This window comes from Mirounga angustirostris, unplaced genomic scaffold (assembly GCF_029215605.1).
Source record: "Mirounga angustirostris isolate CCGP_5_RB_7025 unplaced genomic scaffold, mMirAng1.0.hap1 SCAF_3, whole genome shotgun sequence".
Classification (NCBI taxonomy): Eukaryota; Metazoa; Chordata; class Mammalia; order Carnivora; family Phocidae; genus Mirounga; species Mirounga angustirostris.
The window spans coordinates 65,730,709-65,750,471 of NW_026991711.1; the positions used below are offsets into that span (position 1 = coordinate 65,730,709).

Genomic DNA, 19,763 nt, shown 5'->3' on the forward strand with positions numbered 1-19,763 from the left:
GCTTTTGGTATTTTAGAATAGTCGTATACAGTTAAGAGTCTGCAGGCCAGATATTTTCTTCATAAAAGCATTGGTGGCAATGTACCAAACAACCTCCCTATTTTTCCAAAACACTGTTATTTAAATTGCTGCCTAGAAGCATTTAACTGGTCACAGAAGCAGATCTTAGAGGATCTTTTCCATCCATGAACTTTTTGAGGTCTTATTTCTTAATACATCAGGAAGAAATGTGTTGTGGTGTGTAGGTTGAATGAAGCTCCCCATTATACTCCCACATAGCTGACTTGTGTAGATTATCTATCAGTCAGATGATGTGAGGAGTAGGTGGTACAAAATAGAAAAGAAGCCAGGATTCTAGACCGTCTGCAGATCTGAGCTGGTTGCCTGGCTACCAACTGAGAGATCTCCTAGCAGAAAGGGGTGGAGGGAGGAAAAAAGGAGGTGATTGGTGAGTGGTGGGAGAACCGGAAGAACATTGGGAAGGGAAGGGGAGGTCAGCTTGCCTATTTTCTGTCTTCCAAATATAAAATTTTGAAGAGGCAGTTTTTGTCGGGTTAATGTGGTATGCAAACGCAACACTTGGGTTACTGCTCTGTGACCAGAATTTGCTGCATGCCTTCTGGGGTTCCTGACACATTATTTGGTGAGGTAAGCACATTCCTCTTCAAGGAAGGAAGGAAATGTTCAAGGAAGAATTGCCTAGACATGTAGTAGTGGAGTTGGCATGGACGGCTCTCAGGGGTTATAAAACTCAACAGGACACAGAAGGCAATAGCTCGGAAGCAGTTCAAGCCAATAAGGCAAAATGAGCACCATTTATGTCTGTTTAAATGGTTTCTCAGTTATTACCTTTCCTCTGACCCAACTTTGGAGACTCTAAAAGGTCTGCTGACATTAGAAACCAAGGATGCTCATTCATTGTTGCTCCATTCCTAAGAGAGCCACAGGGCACCCAAGAAAGCTGAGTAAACAAATCTGTACTGCCCTTCATCTTACAGGACCTGTATCGCCCCATCTCTTCGGATGATTTGGATTCAGTAGGAGACTCAGTGTAAAAGAGACAATGGAACAATGTATATGGTTTGTGATTGGGTGAAGGTGTTTCACATTTCCTAAGAAAAGTCTAACAGCAAAATACACAAAAGAGTTTTGCATACCTTGAAATTATGAACTTAAATCATATAAAAGTAGATATACAGGCATTTTATATTCATGATGCTAATCCTTGAAGATTTTTTTATATGTATGTTTCCTACATTGATTTGATTGGGGGACTCGATTGCTGAGGTTTTTTTTTTTCAAGGCCTGGCTTTAGATGAATTTCATATATGGACCCAAGATTGAGTATAAGAACAAGCTAATGATATAGCAATATAGGGTCATAATTTCTGCAGATGAGGTTTTCATTTAATCATAAGTAGACAAATAGATACAATTTTTCTGTCCTTTTGGTCAAGCGAATTAAAATGGCACCAGCAGACATATTTTTTTTTCTAAAAGTTACGTTCTTTTGAAAATTTGGATTGCTGATTTTTTAAAGCTACTTCTATTGCAAAATAATAAAAATACTCAAGTCGATTTTTTTTTTCTTCCTGGACAGTAGACAAAGCTACTTACCATTTTGTGGGTTAATATATCTGAGGAAAAACACTCATGTCAAGGACACATCTCCTGAAGACTCTAACATTAGGCGTTAGGAACTTTCCTTGTTTTTTTTCATCAAGTAAATTTTCTTAAGCTTACCTTTTCATTGGAAGCAGCATAAATATAGCTTAACCGATATACCAACATGAAGAACTTGTTCAGTGGCATTGCTATAAATTACATAATTCCTCCCTACAGCCATATATGTAATTTTTCAAATGTGAAAAGGCTGAAACTAGAAAACTTTTTTTTTTAAACACACAGACCTAAAAAAATTGTGTCTGGATTTCTTCTAAGAGGAATCTATTTAAAAGCAAAATTCTCTTAAATGCTGCTATGTAAATCAGGCCCTCAGTATCCAAATCTCCACTCAGAGAAGTCCTGATGTTTTGGAAATTTTCATATGCAAAACTCCTTTTGTGTTAACTAAGTAAGTCTATGATTATAACCCACTGTTTAACATTAACCTACTAATTCTGCCCTTCTCGTCTTCTGTTTTAAAAGTCATAGTCAGCTTTGCTTACACATAAAATAATTATTTTAAAATCTGAATGTTAAAAATTAATTTAATGTGTATGGTCTATTGTATGTAAGCCATACGCTAGTGATCATTTAGTTTTACTAGTTCAAACACTAACAATTTAAGACTTGTGAAGCATGGTTTTGATATTCTACAGGCTTGACATATCTCAGTAGGTGATAAATTAAAAATGTATGATGCCATTTGGAGGCCTTTCCTTGAGGTTTTTTTTTTCAAATTTTACTTGAAAACTGAATTTAAGAACAAAATGTTTGATTCAAGATGGAGAGAAATTCAATTGTCATATACTGTTTTAAATGGTATCAATTTATCTCCTTGATAAATTGCTCAACTATCAAATTTTACCATCTGGTTTATAGTTACATATGTTACCATCTCACTTTCCAAGTGAATAAAACATTTCAACCAAAAGAAGGAAAAAAAAAAAAAAGAAAAGAAAGAAAGAAAAGAGTCCAGGCAACCTAACAGCATCTGAAAACCTAGCCTTATAATAATTAGTGCCTCATTATCCTGTCTGTTGGAGAGAAAGACACTTCTCTGGCAGGTTATTCGAACCGCAAACTGAATCATTCCATCTTGAAAGAACAGTTCATAATAATACCTGTTCCAGACTTCAGGTTTTAAAACTGTTTCCAATAGAAATGAACAGAGACTCCTGCTGAGATCAAAAGGCTGCTTTGTTTTAGCTGAAACAGTAAACATCTGTGGACTTGCCTATGCTGGTGTCTGTTCTAGTTATGTCTTTGTAAAATGCATTACTTAATACAGTTGAATCCATAAAAGATCAGTATGTATTTGACTGAACTGTCAAAAATGCAAAGAAAGCAGTGGAACCGTTAACTTAAATCTGGTGGGGTCAGATGGTCCAGAACAAAAATAAATTCCAAAAATTTTAACTTCCCTGCACTGTCAATCTTAGGGACAAGTACTGCTTAGAAAGGTCCAATAAATGCTATTTGTTCTGGATAAGTGGCAGATAGTGCCAATTGATATGAAGCCCATAGCTTTGTTTAGACATGGCAAAAAGAAACTGTACTTGTACTAATTGCCGATAGATATCATGGCCAACTTTCCATTTAGGCAGTTCCAAAGGAAATGCTGTTCCACAGCATTTAATCTTTTGAACATATGACTTTTATTAAAGGACTGTTCAGAGGCAATATATATCACTTACTTTTTGAAACTGAAGTCCCTCGGAGATTGAAACAACACACCATTTATAGACTTTGAGATCTCTTTCTATGCAGAGCCTAATTCCATTATACTAAAGCAGAAATTAAAAAAATAATAATAATAAAAAAACCTCTTAGCAACAACCAGAAGTTTTCGGTTCATTGGTGGAATCAAATTGATGATTTATAGTCACTTAAGATTTACTTACGTACAGAATTCTTTTTAAAAAATTAGGCACTGAACTTTAAAATGGTTCTACGGAGCACGAACGAGCTCCAGCAAAAGCCATGCATTTTTGTCCTTATGATAAACCTTAAATGTGCTATGAAGACATTGTGCTCTAGTCAAAAGTTTGATACTTCTTCATTTGCACTCACTTTTTTTTCCCTTAGACATCATAGAAAAAGCTAGGATAAGTATTTCCTTGCTTTCAGCATTTTAGAAAATGCAAATCAATAATATATCAAGTGTGAAGTTTGGTGTGCACTCAGAAGACTGGTTCTGAAAGCCGCGTGGTTTTTTTCTTCTTTGTCTTGCTTGATCGGTCAAGTCGGGGGGGAATCCACAGTGTTTCTATACCATCAAAGGCTTTTAAGGCCTTTCAGGTCCACCCATCTGTACACATCCCTGTGTTCTTATATTGGCTCATCTAAATATTAAAAAATCAAATAATATCTTCTAAAAACATTTTGAACCAACATTTGTGTATGGTATGTGTTCCCTATATTAAGCAGCAAGGGTATTTTGTTGCATCCATTGCAAATCTATACATGATTGGGCTCGCTTTTTGTTTTTGTTTTTTCGTTCCCCATTTAAAAACAATGAAGCCTGAATGCTACATTTCTTAATGAAAATAGAGAATAATATTCTTGAGAAATAATCCCATGTGTTTGAGCTATTGGACTGCTAAATTTTTCATATGTGGCCATATATCTATACAGGTGTGTGGGTGTCTGTGTAAATTTTCAGGGCTCAGTGTGTATATGGGTGTGCTTATATAAGTATCTGTGTATGTTCATAGACCGTAAATAGTAAAATATGGTGTTTGTGACACAGCCTTATGAGTTACTGGCTCTTGTGGAATTGTATGTAAAACCTTCATGTCACAAATTGTTAAATGTGATGTATTAGTTGGGGCGTTTTTAAGTTCAAAGGCAGTATGCTAAATTAGTATGCTAAACTAGTAAGGCAAAATGGTTCCAAATAGCTGTACTGATTTATTTAACAAACAAACAAACAAAATGGAATCCAGATACACAAAAAATGTGAAATCCAAACAAATCCAATATTGTGTTAATTATTAAACATAAGCACAAAATTGATGTTTATATTGTTATGTCTTGACATTCAATTATCAAAATGGGTGAATCCTATCACTGATGTTTTCCCTAACGTGTATGTATTGGTGACATGTTTTGATTGTCAATCAATATTCACTAAAAAATGAAATACTGATTTATAGAGTTGTGAGTAGATGAGTGTTGTATTGAAACACAAATATAAAAGAATCTAAACTATGTTCGATTTGAAGTAAGTTGGTAACAAGGCCAGATAACCCGTAAGGTAATTTTTTTGTATGTTCTTTCAAAACACTATTCTAACTGTTGACATATTTTCAGTAGTAACCTTCCTATACTCACTATCCGTGTGTATACATCTATATAGATATATACACACTTGAAAATGCTAATTGAATGAATTTACTGTATATGCATACATTTGCCCATTTATACATATTTGCATTAGCCTTGCTAGCATCTTTAATCGTGCATGTGAGAACTATATTTGTTTGAAATATCCCACAAGAATGTAGTGTAAAAATGAGAGATATATTGAATTCAGTATACCAGTTGCCTGATGCAGTTTGTTATACTGTCAGCTAAAAAATATTTGTAATTTTGTGCTTGTAATGCATGTGGAAAAGATAGGAAATCTGAGGCCCTAGCTGTAATTTTCAAGAGTGCATGATGTATAGTGTCTTTAAAATGTGGTTCATTTTAGCAGGGATGATGGATAAATTCCAAGAAATGGTGCATGTAGTACATGGGTGTTTGTATTATATATGGCCACAGAAATAGTTTTGAAGCCAGGATAATAGGCATCTGCAAGGTCACAGGCAAAGACCTACGAAAGCTAATTTTCTTGCGATGTGTATTTTTTAGTTTATATTCATCAACAAGCAAGGAATTGAGTTATCTGTTCTAAGGAATTTTTACTTCAAAGTACACTATGAATATTGTAAATTTGGATGAAATTTTTACAAAGAAGTTGACATACTTTCTGCATACAGTTTGAGTTGCTTGGATGTATATTCTCTTAAAAAGAGCATTTGGTGTTAAAATGTTTTAAACAGCACTATATTTTAAAAATCCATCAATTGAGGCCATCCGCAGAGTTTTATAGAGCTAAATGATGAGATGTTTCATTGCACTACCCAGTTTTGAAAGTTCCATCACTTTGTGTTGTGGTTTATTGTAAAATGTTATAGCTTGTATTTCCCACTGGACCATGTTATTCCCTTCAAAGTTAACTTTGTGACACTTACCACCTTAGAATAACTATGTAATAAACAGGAAAAACCACCTATGTTGTTCAGTGAGTTTCTTTCAGAAAACTTATAAGTAGACATTGACATTGAAATGACTGTAAGGGGTAACGGTTACTTTCGGTTACTTTCATAACGATGGTTATGTATGGCCTTCTTGTGATAGAATTAGCGTCAGCTAATTGATACTTGAGATACTGCAGAATGGCATTCCCATGCCATCTAAAGTGTAAAATACTGGCAATACAACAAAATAAGACTATCTGATGAAGAATTCTGTTTCGGCTGCTTATATGAAAATTATTAATACACTTTCTCTCAGGGTTGTCTTAAGGATGAATTTGTCAGACAAATGTCAACTGATTGAAAAAAAAATCAACATGCATTTTTTAGACATAGTAGCTGTCTCCTGGATTTGAAGGCATTTTTCTCAAGGTCATCTAATTGTAAGGTGGGGGGAATGATCATGTAGATACATGTAGGTGGGCATGTACACAAGTTATTTTAAAACCACTGAATAAATATATAATAAAATAGTGATGATAATAAAGTACTTGATGACCTAACTTCAATCTAGAACAAAAATCTATATTTTGTTTCATTCAGAATGTGGTATAAGGGAATATAGACAATTCTGCTGGCTTAGTTAGAAAAAATATTTTATATTAAAATTATTATAGAAGTCCAAAATTCTAGCTTTAAATCTAATATTTTTGGTAGATTCATTTTAACCTTAAAATTATAGTTTGCTTTAGTTAGTTCTCTTTATTATTTCCATGATAACCTAAGTGTAACCATTGTCCAAAGCAATAATGGTACAACTGGAAGGAATGTTTACAAATTTATAAAATTCCCAATTGTGTTTATACTTTCTTAACATAATAGAGTTTAAAATAAAGTATAGGGGCGTCTGGGTGGCTCAGTTGGTTAAGTGACTGCCTTCAGCTCAGGTTGTGATCCTGGAGTCCTGGGATCGAGTCCCTCATCGGGCTCCCTGCTCAGCGGGGAGTCTGCTTCTCCCTCTGACCCTCCCCCCTCTCATGCTCTCTCTCTCAAATAAATAAATAAAAATCTTTAAAAAAAATAAATAATATAAAGTATAGCAGGTGCCTGGAAGAGTAGTGAACTCCCTTCACCACAGACTAGGAATCTCATTTGAGGGGTAAATCACAGAGGGAATTATTTTATCAAGAGGTGAAAAACTAGATGACTTTCTGGTCCCCTTCCAAACTATGATTTCATGAACAATAATTCCTAAGAAGAGACATTGTGTCCCTTCCCCCCTCTCCCAGACACAACGGGAATATCAGGACAAATGGTACAGATTTTGAATTTATAGATCTTGGCCTAAGTGAGTATAGAGACTGGACGTAAGAGGCCAAGAGGGCTGCCTGATAAAACAAAGTTGTAACTAAACATGTGAGTGGCTTCACTAACATCAATTTAATGCCAGTATTCCCATTTTCATTTTTCCTTTCTCTGAGTAAACGAATTTCATGAATAACCATTCTCCAGTCCTTTAAAAACTTTGACCAAATCTTTATGATAATATTTTACAGTTTTCAATATTGATTCTTGTTATGCATGTGATTACCTATGCCATAAACTGTATTTGGGCTAAACATGCTATGAAGAATGCAGACAGAAGGATTTGGAAAAAGGAATTCCCTTTGCCTTGTTTCACATAATAGTTATTATAGATTGATGTCACCAACTTATTGTTCTATACGCACTTGGAAAGCAAATGAATGTGTGGCTTTTTCTAGACACACATAGAATCCTCAGGTTTCAAGCTTTCAACACCAAGAGTATGATTTAATTTTTTTTTTTTTTATTAAAGGTGGTCATCTTTAGAGATTCTGTAGACCTCAAGTCAAGATCCCCAAGACAGTAGTTTGAGTTTGTTAAGTATTTACTGGTTGTGTTTCCTTTCTAAAGTTGAGCCACTTGATTTTTAAGTTCTTTTTTTTTTTTTTTACAATTTTCAAATCAGTATTAACAAAGTAATAATTGTGTGCCAAGATAGAATGTGAAGCGGAAGTGATACGATTACCCAGTCAAAGCTAAAGTTATCTGGAGAGATTTTTCTACCTTATGTAGATCAGTTGGATTAATTGGATATTTTTGAAAACTTGATTCAGTGTAGTCCTCAATGAGTGACACCATTAATACAAATGGCAGGGGTAACTAGTACCATTATATTTTAAATGAACTGCTTTTAACTACATAGTCATCAGCTACATCTTGGTAAAATGTGGTTAGAGCTATTATGTCAGCTTTCTCATTTACTTCAAAAAGTGTGATATGTTCTCCATCTGTTATGTGATCCCAAGCTAAGTAGCTACACTTAGGATGTGTTCTTACTTAGGGCAGTACTTTTATGAAGGTGTGTCATAAAAGCAGCCAGGTGCCAGCAGCCTGCTCACCTGGTTCCCATTAAATCTGCTTGGAGGTGATAACGTTTCAAATGTCACAGTGTCTCTTAGAGCACCTAATTGCATTAAATTCTAAAATAACTGTATGTTCTGTACTATACCACCCAGATGCCTTAGAATTAGCAAACTGAAGCAAACACAAAATCTTATCATTATATGCACTATAAAATGGTTTATCTGTTCAGAAAAACCAAATAAGCCAACTGATTTCACTTGTAAGCATGCAAAAATACAAGTGGGCTTTTCAGCTTCTGTTGGTCATAAATAAAGGCTGATTAATCTCTTTGGGTTAATTTTAAAGAGCAAGAATTTACACATTTTCCCTTTACTATTTTCAAAATCCTTCAATCAGACTTATGGGCAGGAATCAGTGTGTTCCAGCACTGTCTAAATTAGTATATTTAGGATTAGTAACTAGTATACACAAAGAGCCATGATGATTACTGAATCACTTCAACTGGGAGAGAAGAACAAAAACATTAGGTGACAAAAGCAAAATCTAAAAAATAACGGTCTGCAAGGATATCAATGTAATAAGCATGACATTTAATGTGAAGTCTTAAGACTCGATCCAAAACCCCAAACTCCCAAATACAGACTAGGGAGATCGGACATACTGTTAGGCTAAAAAGTTACAGTGCTATCTATCACTAGGCCCATGTGATCTTTAAGTGCATTACTATCCCATTCGCAAGGCAGAAGCTCTGTCCTCTGCTCTGTGCCGGTCAGGGTACACCTAGAATATTACATTTCTCTTGAGCCCTAGCATTAACTAGAGATATTGAGAACTGGAGTGTATCCACAGGATGGCTAAAGGGTCATGGAGCCCTATTCTATGAAGAACAATAAAAAACAAAACAAAACAAAACAAAAAAACCAAAAAAACTGGGAATATCCAAATTGAAAAAGAAAAGAAGGAGTCCAGTAGCTATTCCAAATTCCTGGAGCACTGTCATATGAAATGTGGATTAGACCTGCACTGGGTAGCTCCAGAGGTGAGAGCTAAGACCAATAAATGGAAAATGTAGAAGGACATCATTTTAACATAAGGAATAACTTTCTTTGTCTCATATCAACAGTTAAGGGGCCACCTCAGGAAATAATGTGTTCAGTAGTGGAGGTGGTTGGACAGAGGCTATTTGACTAAATGGCTGGGATTTTTGTAGTGGGAATTTGGCCTCTGGATGGAAGTAAGGTGGAAAGGTAATATTTAAAGTCTACTCCAATCCCTGAAATCCTTTGAATCCATGAATAATCATTGTCTTGGAAAAGTGTATAATGTTAACTATCTTACCTCTTTGGGAAAAAGAAGGGATAACGCCATTAGGAATCTAATACATTTATTTTACTGTATTTGAGCATAATAAATAAAATGACTACTTTCCACTCTGTTCTCTATTTGTAAGGAAATAAATTTTTTCTCTTGAAATGGTCTGTTACCCTCAGCATGAAATTTGAAATTACTTGGGGGGACATTTGTAAACCTAAAGTTGAAAATAAGCAATTCTAAACATAAGCAAACTTTGTTAATCCTACTTTTTTTTTTTTTTTTTTTTTTTAACCAGAGCCTAAAACCTTGAGGGGTTTTTGTCCATAAGGCAGAGAAAACACAGCTGACATTGTGGCAAGCATTCAGGGCATCAGACGTTTGGTGGCACTGTTGAAAATGCAATTTGTTAGTTGATAAGGCACTTTTGTGAATAATATCCAGTAAGTGGATCGAACATTACAGTTTAAAAGATGTTTTCATATACTCTGGGTCAGAGTTCTATTTTGAGTATCTGATGTTCTTATTAAAAGAACAAGCTTTTGGAATCGAGTACATAAATGTGGACATCTTTGCTAGGAAACACGCTACTCATCTATTAATTCGAGCACTTGATGAAAGAATGTGTCTCTGTATTCTAAAATTTAAAACACCATATGACAAGACAGCACCTGCCACCCCAAACCACAATGTGTCTACATTATTAAACACCACTTGCGATGCTGCTGGAAGAAATTCAAGGATCAGAAAGCCCAGAAGAGAAGGTCTACATTTTAGACATTTACTTACCGCTTTTCTGCTTGGAACAACATTATGTCTACAGCAAAAGCAATCACACAGGGGATAAAAGATCTCACCTTCTGGAAAACACACACCTTCCCCTCAGATGTGGTAATGTTAATGTTTATTTTCTCCAGACATGGACATCATAAATCTGCCTTGTCTAAGCCTTGTGTTCCAATATTACAAATACAAGGTTTTCACAGACATCCGTAAAAGTCAGCAGAGCACGACTTAGAAGCTCATACATTTACAGTACCTTCGACAGAGTTGGTTATGACCACATAGTTAGTGTCACTCCAAAAGAAAACTGTTTCAAGGTCACAATCGGAATCCCTCTTTCTAGCCTGAGAGAGGGTAAATGTGTGCTGCTCATCTCAAAGGGAGGCTGGATGAGGAAGGATGAAAAGAACCGCTCAAGTCACCAGACTGATGGGTGGCAGATTCTTAGGATACGGGAAAAGAAAGGACACAGCACACAAACTATGTGTCATTCAGGGGTAGACTAGAGTAACCACAAAACTTGTAGGATGTCCTGTAAGGAAGCAGATGCATCCCTGCTGTGAATTTAACTTTCACCCCAATGTCAACAGTCAGCTTTGGTGAACTTGTCCAATGGAACATGCGTATCTTAGCTGCACCCAGGAAAACAGGCAGTGGACTCAAATGGCCCTGCAATGATTTAAGTAACATTTTCCCAATGATATTCATCTTTTTGGTGAAAACTAAAATCTTTGTTTTTTTCTATGCAAGATACCGTTGGGGGTAATATATAAAACTCTCTCTTCCTACTTTGTGTACAGTTAAGGCTGGATGGAATGGGGAGGAGGTTGAAGGGAAACAGGTAAGCAGAGGAAAAATAGGTCAACTTTGCTTCTCGCCACCTCTTCATTATCAATTCAACTACAGATGCTCTTTCCCTTCTCTCTGCTCCACAGACAGCCAGCACCATGAGCCAATGCTGCCCCCTCACCGCCTCCCGCTCCCATCAGGCCAACCGAGTGGATAAACCCAGGGAAACAGAAGGAAGATCTTTTAGGACAAGCTGTGTTCACTGTTTAGAAATAGCATTGAAATATGCAAATTGTGTTCTCAAGGAATAGAAGCAGAGATGGAAAGGTTCATTGTTAAAGTACTGCCCCGTAGCTAATCATAGTACTAAATATTTGGTATTGTTTCATCCTCTGAGCTTTGTCATATAGTTGTTATCCTGCCTGCTCTCATTGGTCTTGGGTCAAAATACACCAAAAATACAAGGGAATCACCAGGCTTAGGCTTTAATTCCTGTCCTTGCCTCAGCCTTATTTTGTAACATTTAACATATCGATAACCTGCTTAGTTGCTTGTGTCTCAATCTCAAAGTGGAATTAACAAACCCACTCTTTAACCTTTCTCCAAGAATGTGGTAAGCCTCAGTATTTTTCTTTTAGGATAATCCATAAAACAAACTGAAGAGAATTTTTTTTTCTATGGTAAGAATAGAAAATATTTTGGATGAGATCAGAGTGGCACCATGTTTGAGGCCTGTTTGCAGATAGACTGTGGAAAAGTGAGGTGAGATGCTTAAAATCTGACAAACCTAAACAGTGAGCTAAGGAATGCTGATTTTTGAGAAAAAAGACCAAATAGTCATGGAACATCCAAATTTAGAATGATTATCCTGACACAGTTAAACCATCTATTATTGGTTAATAGGGTGGGAAAGAGAAGTAATCTAATTGGATAGTCTTTTTTTTTTTTTTTTAAGATTTTATTTATTTGACAGAGAGACACAGTGAGAGAGGGAACACAAGCAGGGGGAGTGGGCGAGGGAGAAGCAGGGGGAGTGGGCGAGGGAGAAGCAGGCTCCCCGCAGAGCAGGGAGCCCGATGCGGGGCTTGATCCCAGGACCCTGGGATCATGACCTGGGCCGAAGGCAGACGCTTAACAACTGAGCCACCCAGGCGCCCCTAATTGGATAGTCTTAAGAACCTTCCCTTTTGAGTGTTAAGACCAAATCCTCCCTGGTGATGGGTGCAGTTATCCCCCAAGATTCTGGGCTGGGCCTAGCATCTGCAGACTGGCACTCTGACCAAGTGTTTTTATTCTCTGTTTCTGTTCCCTTACAGAGCTCTCAACATGGAGGCTCCTCTACTTCCCTTGCATCCACCAAAGTCTGCAGCTCAATGGACGAGAACGATGGGCCTGGAGAAGGTGGTGAGCTTGGGACTTGGTGTCTGAGGAGAAGTCTTACGGGGGGCAGAGGATGAGTTGGCTAAATTTACTTCAGGAAACTGTAACTTCTCCAGCATTATGAAATAGAAGCCTAAAGCAGCTTATAGGGATAGGATTGCATATGGTTTCCCCCAGGGATCATATCTACTCTATGGGAACAGGAAGAGGGAATTAGCCTAATTTGTTGGAGATATTTCACATCCTCGGAGGGCATAAGTATTCTAAGAAGGCCAGCTATTGCCTACTTTGAAAACAACAGGAAGTAATTGCTGCCTTTGTCTTCCCAAATTCTGTTCATTTTCAGTATATTAAAGATAATTTACTCTCTTGATTGACTGTTACAGCTCTACAGATGTACTCTAACTAAAGTGAACTCAATATGTGAAAGTACGGCTTTACAAAAAGAATTACTTGATGGCAATTGCAAAAATATTCTTTGTACCTTAAGTTAGGTCATTTTAGAATTTCTCTGTGATGGGGTCAAATGACCTGGATTCCAGAATTGACTTTTTCACTAACTCACTGAATTGTTTTGTTTTTGGTTTTATTTTGTTTTTTCAATTTTATCTTTCTTTCTTTCTTCTTTTTTTTTTTTTTTTAGAGAGGGAGAGAGAGCAAGGAGTGGGGTTGAGGGGGAAGGGGGGGGGAGAGAATCTTAAGCAGGCTCCACCCCCAACGCAAAGCCTGACACAGGATTCGATCTCAGGACCCTGAGATCATGACCTGAGCTGAAATCAAGAGTTGGATGCTTAACCAACTGAGTTACCCAGACTCCCCTCATTGGACTGTTTGGGATAAGCCTCTTCAGCTCTCTACATCTTAGTTCCTCTTCTATAAAATTGTGTAAGATTGTAATATATGCCTGCTTCCTTCCTGGGGGTCATTTTCAGGCTCAAATCAATTATGAGAAAGTATTTAGAAAAGTATAAGACTGGTATGATCAAGCCACTGTTAAAGAATCAGCATCCCTTATTTGTTTGAAGTGATACGATTTAATTTTCAAAAAAAAGTACCTTTTATTATGTCAAGTGAGATAAGTGATTTGCACATGAATTCTTTCCTGACTACTGTGTAATATCAGATTTTTTTTTTTATTTCCAGAAGTATGAAATTCAGCCATCCTAGTAGTCTCTTTTGTTCCGCTGTGCTGTATTTACCTAATGAAATGAAATGGTCCTTGGCTAAGACTTTGGCACAGTCTTCTTAGCCAAAAGCCTCAAGGATACATTTTATCAATAGGGAAAAAAAAAAAATCCCAAGCCATGAGCTCCAGATTCGTGCCTCAGTGATGCCCCCAGTGGAAGGAAGGGTGAATACCTCCTTCCATTTCTCATCTGGAGTCAGCCTTGCTTCTGACAGCCAAGGGTGGTTATTTTTATTATCCATGTAGTAAAGAGCCTTAAGACCGTGTCATCTGAGAGATGTTTTATAAATTCGGGTGCTTTGCAATAGATTTGAAACTTCTCCCACGATCTCCTCTAATTCCCATGGAGTAGACAAAAATCCCCAGTCTGAGTCTTTCAAACAGAGTTAAAATTATTGGCTTCTTTGGGTGTGAGACGGTGGTGATTGGCGGGGGGGGGGGGGGGGGGTTGTTAATTGGCTGCAGCTGTCGCTTTATTCCAGAGACCACTGTGATAGCTTCTAGTGGGTGAGGACTTAACTGTCACCCATAAAGAGGTAAAGAGGCTGTACAGATGCCAAGGGTAAAAGTAACGCAGCAAATGTCCCACGTTTGTACAACCCTTTCCAGAAATTCCATCCACCCTAGAACCCAGAGTGGTGCAGATCACAGAACCAACATAAGGGTCCTAAAGCAGATGTGTGATAATTGTGAGTTTCCGTTTGTCGTTGCCCAGGGTTGCAGGCTAATGGAGAAGACAGAAATCACCGAGAAAGCCTAGGCACCACCTGAGGTTTTAATTTTATTTTGAGAAGAAATATTTAGTCTCAGTTTATGATTAAAGGTCAGAATAGGAGCACATTCAGAAAGCACACTAGGTTTCCATCCCATTTTGTATCCAGGTTGCCTGAGGGAGAGCTAGGATTTATAACTTTAAAGCATGTAAATTTTAGAGCCCAGCTATAAAAGGCTTTTTACACCCCGAAGATGTTAAAGGTTATCCAGTATATTTATGTGACCTAAGTGTGGCTTATTTAGTTTTATGGCCTTAGATATTTAAAGCATTATTAGGCATTTGTAAAATATTTCAAAATGCATTTTAAGGGGGAAAATGTGTTGTGTTAGTGGCACTAACATAATTGAAACTACAAAACTGTTCTGTTCACAGACATAATAAATATTGCCATTTTAACTCAACATCTGCTATGCAGGTTGCTGGTGAGAACATTTGTCTAAAATCTGCTCATTGATACTGGGAGTGGGGGCAGGGCGGACAATCAGGGCTTAGTTCATAAGGAATTTTACGGAGATCTCCAATTCAGGATGCAGTAAAGCTAAGTGTCCAAACAGCAGGGATGCTTCATGCTTGCACTGTGTCAGGCAGCCCAGAGTCCCCTCTAAGCTACATTTTCCTCCTGAGCCACACCTAGGAATGTCATTTCTCTGTAGACAGTGGGTATTCCGTAAACACCATAGCTCAAATTGGCATGAAACACAAAGACCGAAACTTCCTCCTTGGCCACAGAATGTGTTGGTCGCCCTCCCACTGGTGGAAGTGGACCCCATACGTCTTAGGTTTCCTTTCGGTTTATCATTCGTCTTGGTAAAAACTGATGAGTATACGGTGTCAGCGGGGAAGGAGGCGGGGGGCTTGCCTCACTGTACGGAAAGTGACATATCGATTCTGAGTCGGTTCCAGTCTATGAGATTATCCTTCTAAATGCCTCTCTGGTGCAACATCTGCGTTCCCTTTTCTACCAACAAAAATGTACTAATGATTCTTTCAGAAGTGTCGGAGGAAGGCTTCCAGATTCCAGCCACAATAACAGAACGGTATAAAGTCGGAAGGACAATAGGAGATGGAAATTTTGCTGTCGTCAAGGAATGTGTAGAAAGGTGAGAAGGGTATCATCTGCGTCGTACTTTAAAGGAAACACTTGGCATTATGTTTTCCAAGAGTGTGTCTTTATTTGCCGTCTGTGGTACATATGGAATAGGTTAATGTCTCAACTCCAGATGGAGAAAAAAAATTTTTTTCTAAAGAAAGAAAAGCCCATCTAGCAACAGATTTGAAAAATGTAGTGATTCCTGGGACAATCTATAAATTAAGGACTTTGATTTTTTTCTTTTTAATGTACTCAGCAAAATTGGCCAGATCTTTCAGGTAAGCCCTTTTATTGTGTTAAAAAAAACCATATTGAATGGTTTTTTTCGACGCTTTTCTGAGACATTTTGTAGAGGTCAGAACATTCTTGTATACAGTGTAGTCTAACATACTAACTATCATCAAATTAAATATAATAACCCTGAAAAGCTTTAAAATGCGTAGGTACTGATCCCAACAAAAACAGTGTTTAATACATTAAAAAGTTTTCAGATGAATGAGCTTGGTACTCTTGGGGGCCAAAGGCAAGAGGTTTGGAGTAAAATGTTTATTCCTGAGATCTTGATACCTAATCAAGGACAGTGGCCGGTGGCTACTAGATGAAGTGACAACCAATAAAGTCATAGCCCGGATTAACCCTCAGCCCAGTGTTGGATTTGGAACTCACTTCTTGAGCAGCTTCTTGCTCTACAGGGACCTGGTTGGCTAGCAGCTCCTGCTCAGAACTGGTGAGCAGAGCGTTGAAAAGTCAGGGGGAACCTGCTTTCTTCCTTGAGGAAGATTTCACTGCTGGCTTCTGGGGGCTGGCTTCCCCATCACTTCTGTCTGCCCCCAGGGAGGCTGGGCGCCTACTAGTCAGCACTATGTGAGAATAATTCTCCTTCGCTCAGCTCTACCACTCAGAGAGGATGCCTTGGACTAGAAGCTTTAGCCTCGCAAGATCCGGAGCTTGTTCTTCTCCAGGAGCTTTGATTTAGAAGCACAGATTCATGCCACGTTGGAGCTGGGAGCCTACACAGGGCCTCAGGCATCACTAGGGTCCTGAGTTTGGCCAGTGATTTGCTCTCCTGCCCCCTTTGCCACCCTTAGGAAGATGCCTCCCTAACTGAGGTCTCAGGGCCCTCGTGAAGATACCCTTGGGCATTAAGTCTCAAAACTGTTCCCCCACCCCACCCCCACCCCCGCCCAGCATTGCAGCTGGGCTGGAATATTCCCACCAGTTCCAGCAAGCCACTCTAGCAGCCAGTCTTTGTGAGGGATGGGCTTGAGAATGGTAGTGTGAAAAACCCCTTAGGAGTTACTGTGAGGCCACCTTTTCTCCTCTCTGACCCTCAATCACCCCATTGCCACCAGAGTTTGGCCATTTGTTGCATCACTACCAAATACAGAAAGTTCTCCATTACTTTCCTAGGCCTCACACCTCCAGAAACAGGAACAACCACTGTTTCCTGAGCGTCAACTATATGCAAAGCCCTTATGATATTTCATGTAATTGTCATAATGATCCCATAATATCAATATTGTCTCCATTTTATAGCAGACAAAGAACGCCTTAAGAAGTTAAATGCCCAAGGTTGCTCAGCTAGTAGGTACTTAGGAAGACCTGGGTCCAACACCCACACTTTTGACCATTCTATTGCCGCCAAGAAAGAGTCTCTCAGGAGAATGTAGCTTAGCTGATCTAAAGTGACACACACCGCATTTGTCCCCGTACAAAAAAGATAGAAATTAAATCAGGAAAGCCAGTCTTAAGGCAATGGATGCACGTGTGTGTGTGTTTATATAATTTTATATTTCACTTACACTCTTACTGATAGTAAATTCAACTCTTTTTAACTTTTTTTCCACTGTAGCACAAAATCCCATTTTGAGCAGACTGCCATGCCCTTCCTACGTGGGGTACCTGGTGATCTGCCAGGGTGCATCATCTGTTGAGACCGGCGTGGCAGCTCTGTGCTGTCTCGCCTAGCTAGCGCAGGGATCACGAGGGCGGCTTCGCCCAACAGTTACTGGTCTTCCCACAATGGAAATGTCTCACGTCTCCATCCAGAATTAATGTCTTTCTTTCCAGTTTGGATTGTGTTCATTTTGCATGCGTTCACATCTTGGGTTTCATCATATGAACCTTCCGAGTCTACACACCAGATTGCTCCACCAAGTGTTAGTATTCCGCTCCTGCTGAAGGAGGACATATGGCATGTGCCCTGTCTCCCTGGAGGCATCATGAAACATTCTTTTAATATTTTCCAGAGGTCCAAGAAAATAAAAGCAAGCTAAGCATGTTGCGATGGCACACATTGCTTGCGGGTACATCCTGCCATATTTTGAAGGATGCGTATGTCTTAACAAGAGCAAGTATGTCCCTCCTCTGTTAAGAAGATGCCGTCCCAGAGAAGGTCTTCCTACAACAATGGACGCAATAATGGTGTTGAGTAGGCCTTTTGTTCCATGGCCCCGTCCCAACATATCCTTTGGTAGTGGCTACCAGGTCAATTTCGATTTCTGCCTCTTCCCCATTAGTAATTTCTCCAGTGGCCTCAGGAGCCCCTAGGACATGCCAAAGGAAGTGGGTGAACTGAGACTTGCTCTAATCTGAAGCTGTTTTATAGACTACCTGAGGCCCCAAAGAGAACTCCGAGAGCTCAAAAGCACTAGCGAGAGGTCAGAGCATGAGTAGAGGACTCGCAATGAGGGGCCTTTCATCTTTGGCTTTCCTGGCTCTTTAAGGACTAATTAGCATACAAGCCAAGGGTACCAGCGGTGCAGTTAAGAGGAGTGACAGTGTCTCCCGTGGCTCTTGACCCTCCTCTTCACCTGCACTGCATTTTTTAGCAATGTATGCAGCAGAATTGTAATAAAATTCTAGCTGCTCCTGATTCCCTCTCTCCCTCCCTCTCCCATAAACCCGAGGAACTGCTCAAGGAAACTGTGGGCTTGAGCAGTGAGTGTTCGTGGGCTCAAACCCATCCGAACATCCGAACAGGTTGAGACTTCAGGGCCACAAAACCGGGTTGCATCTACCTAGAAAGTCTTCAGAATTCTCAAGAACCTCCAAAACCTCATACCTGTGGTTTGAAGGCATTTCCTTCCGAAGTGTGATTTGGAGGGTGAGTCAGGACGAAGCTGAGCTGAGTCTCAGCTAGCTGGCCGTGCTCTTTCTTCCTTCTTTCCTTCCTGAGGATGCTCTGGCACCGGGCTTGCGCTCAAAGTCAAAATCAAACTCTACTCCAGAGATGTCTGACCAGACACTCTGGGATGCCTCAATTCTCTGCTCTGCACAATTACCCCCTTAGGAGGAGGCTGAGATGGGCTTTATTATGATTATGTAGCAAACAAACAGCGGTGTTCACTAACCCCTCTTTGTTGAGGGGTCCCAACTGCCACCGTCCTCTGGAATCTTCACAACTCAACCAACATGCTTGGAGTCCCTGCTAGTCCAGGCCATACCCTGGATTCATACGCGGCTACAGAGAGGGACAAGACCCCAGTCCCTCCGCTTGAGAACCAAACCCGTATTGGAAGGATGGCCGTGAAATTCATCACATGCTACTATGGGAATGCCTGGGGAGCTGTTTTTCCTTTTCTGCATAAATTTTTTTAGTACCTTGAAAACCTAGCAAACCTCCCATAACAGCAACAACAAAAAGCACGTTAGTCCAGGACATCCCAATCGATAAGCGTTCTGCTGCCCCCCCGCCCCCCCGTCCCAGGGTGAGGGAGGAGCGTGGGGAGCAGATTGACCCTGGGCTAGAATCACTAAGTTTAAACAAGACCACTTTCTCCAAACCATTGTATTTTTAGCACAAATATTAAAAATTGGATTTAGTTCAAATTTGTAAAATTTGAAAATTTCTCTCGTAATAGTTCAGGCTCTAACCTTGGGTCAAACTTAATAGGAAGAGGACCTTACAAATTGAATTCCCATATAGGATGAAAAAAACAAACAAAGTTTGTCCAGCCACTGCTGCTGCCTTGGCTGTGGCATTCAAGGCTCTGTGATTTCGTGCTAGGTCAAGAATGTCACTTCAGGGACAAACAAGCGAATGGCCTGTAGTTTCACCAGCAATCCCCGTGTCTAGTATTCTCACCACAACCAGCTATAGACTCCTTGGGGACAAGGACCAGGTTTTGCTTACCTGTGTCTAAAATGCCCGGG

The 19,763-nt window shown here is 39.1% G+C and overlaps 1 protein-coding gene across 8 annotated transcripts in view; it reads left to right on the top strand.

Annotated features, from left to right (window-relative positions):
• Positions 1–19,763, top strand: part of DCLK1 (doublecortin like kinase 1) — a 351,394-nt gene that overhangs the window by 273,446 nt on the left and 58,185 nt on the right. For 4 of the 8 annotated variants that reach the window (XM_064586190.1, XM_064586188.1, XM_064586185.1 and 1 more), the window contains exons 7-8: positions 12,494–12,581; positions 15,510–15,618. In XM_064586190.1, the coding sequence (XP_064442260.1) occupies positions 12,494–12,581; positions 15,510–15,618 (197 nt within the window). Of the gene's footprint in view, positions 1–998; positions 5,941–12,493; positions 12,582–15,509; positions 15,619–19,763 lie in introns of those variants that run through there. The other 4 variants (XM_064586189.1, XM_064586186.1, XR_010410031.1 and 1 more) reach the window with 2 other exon arrangements.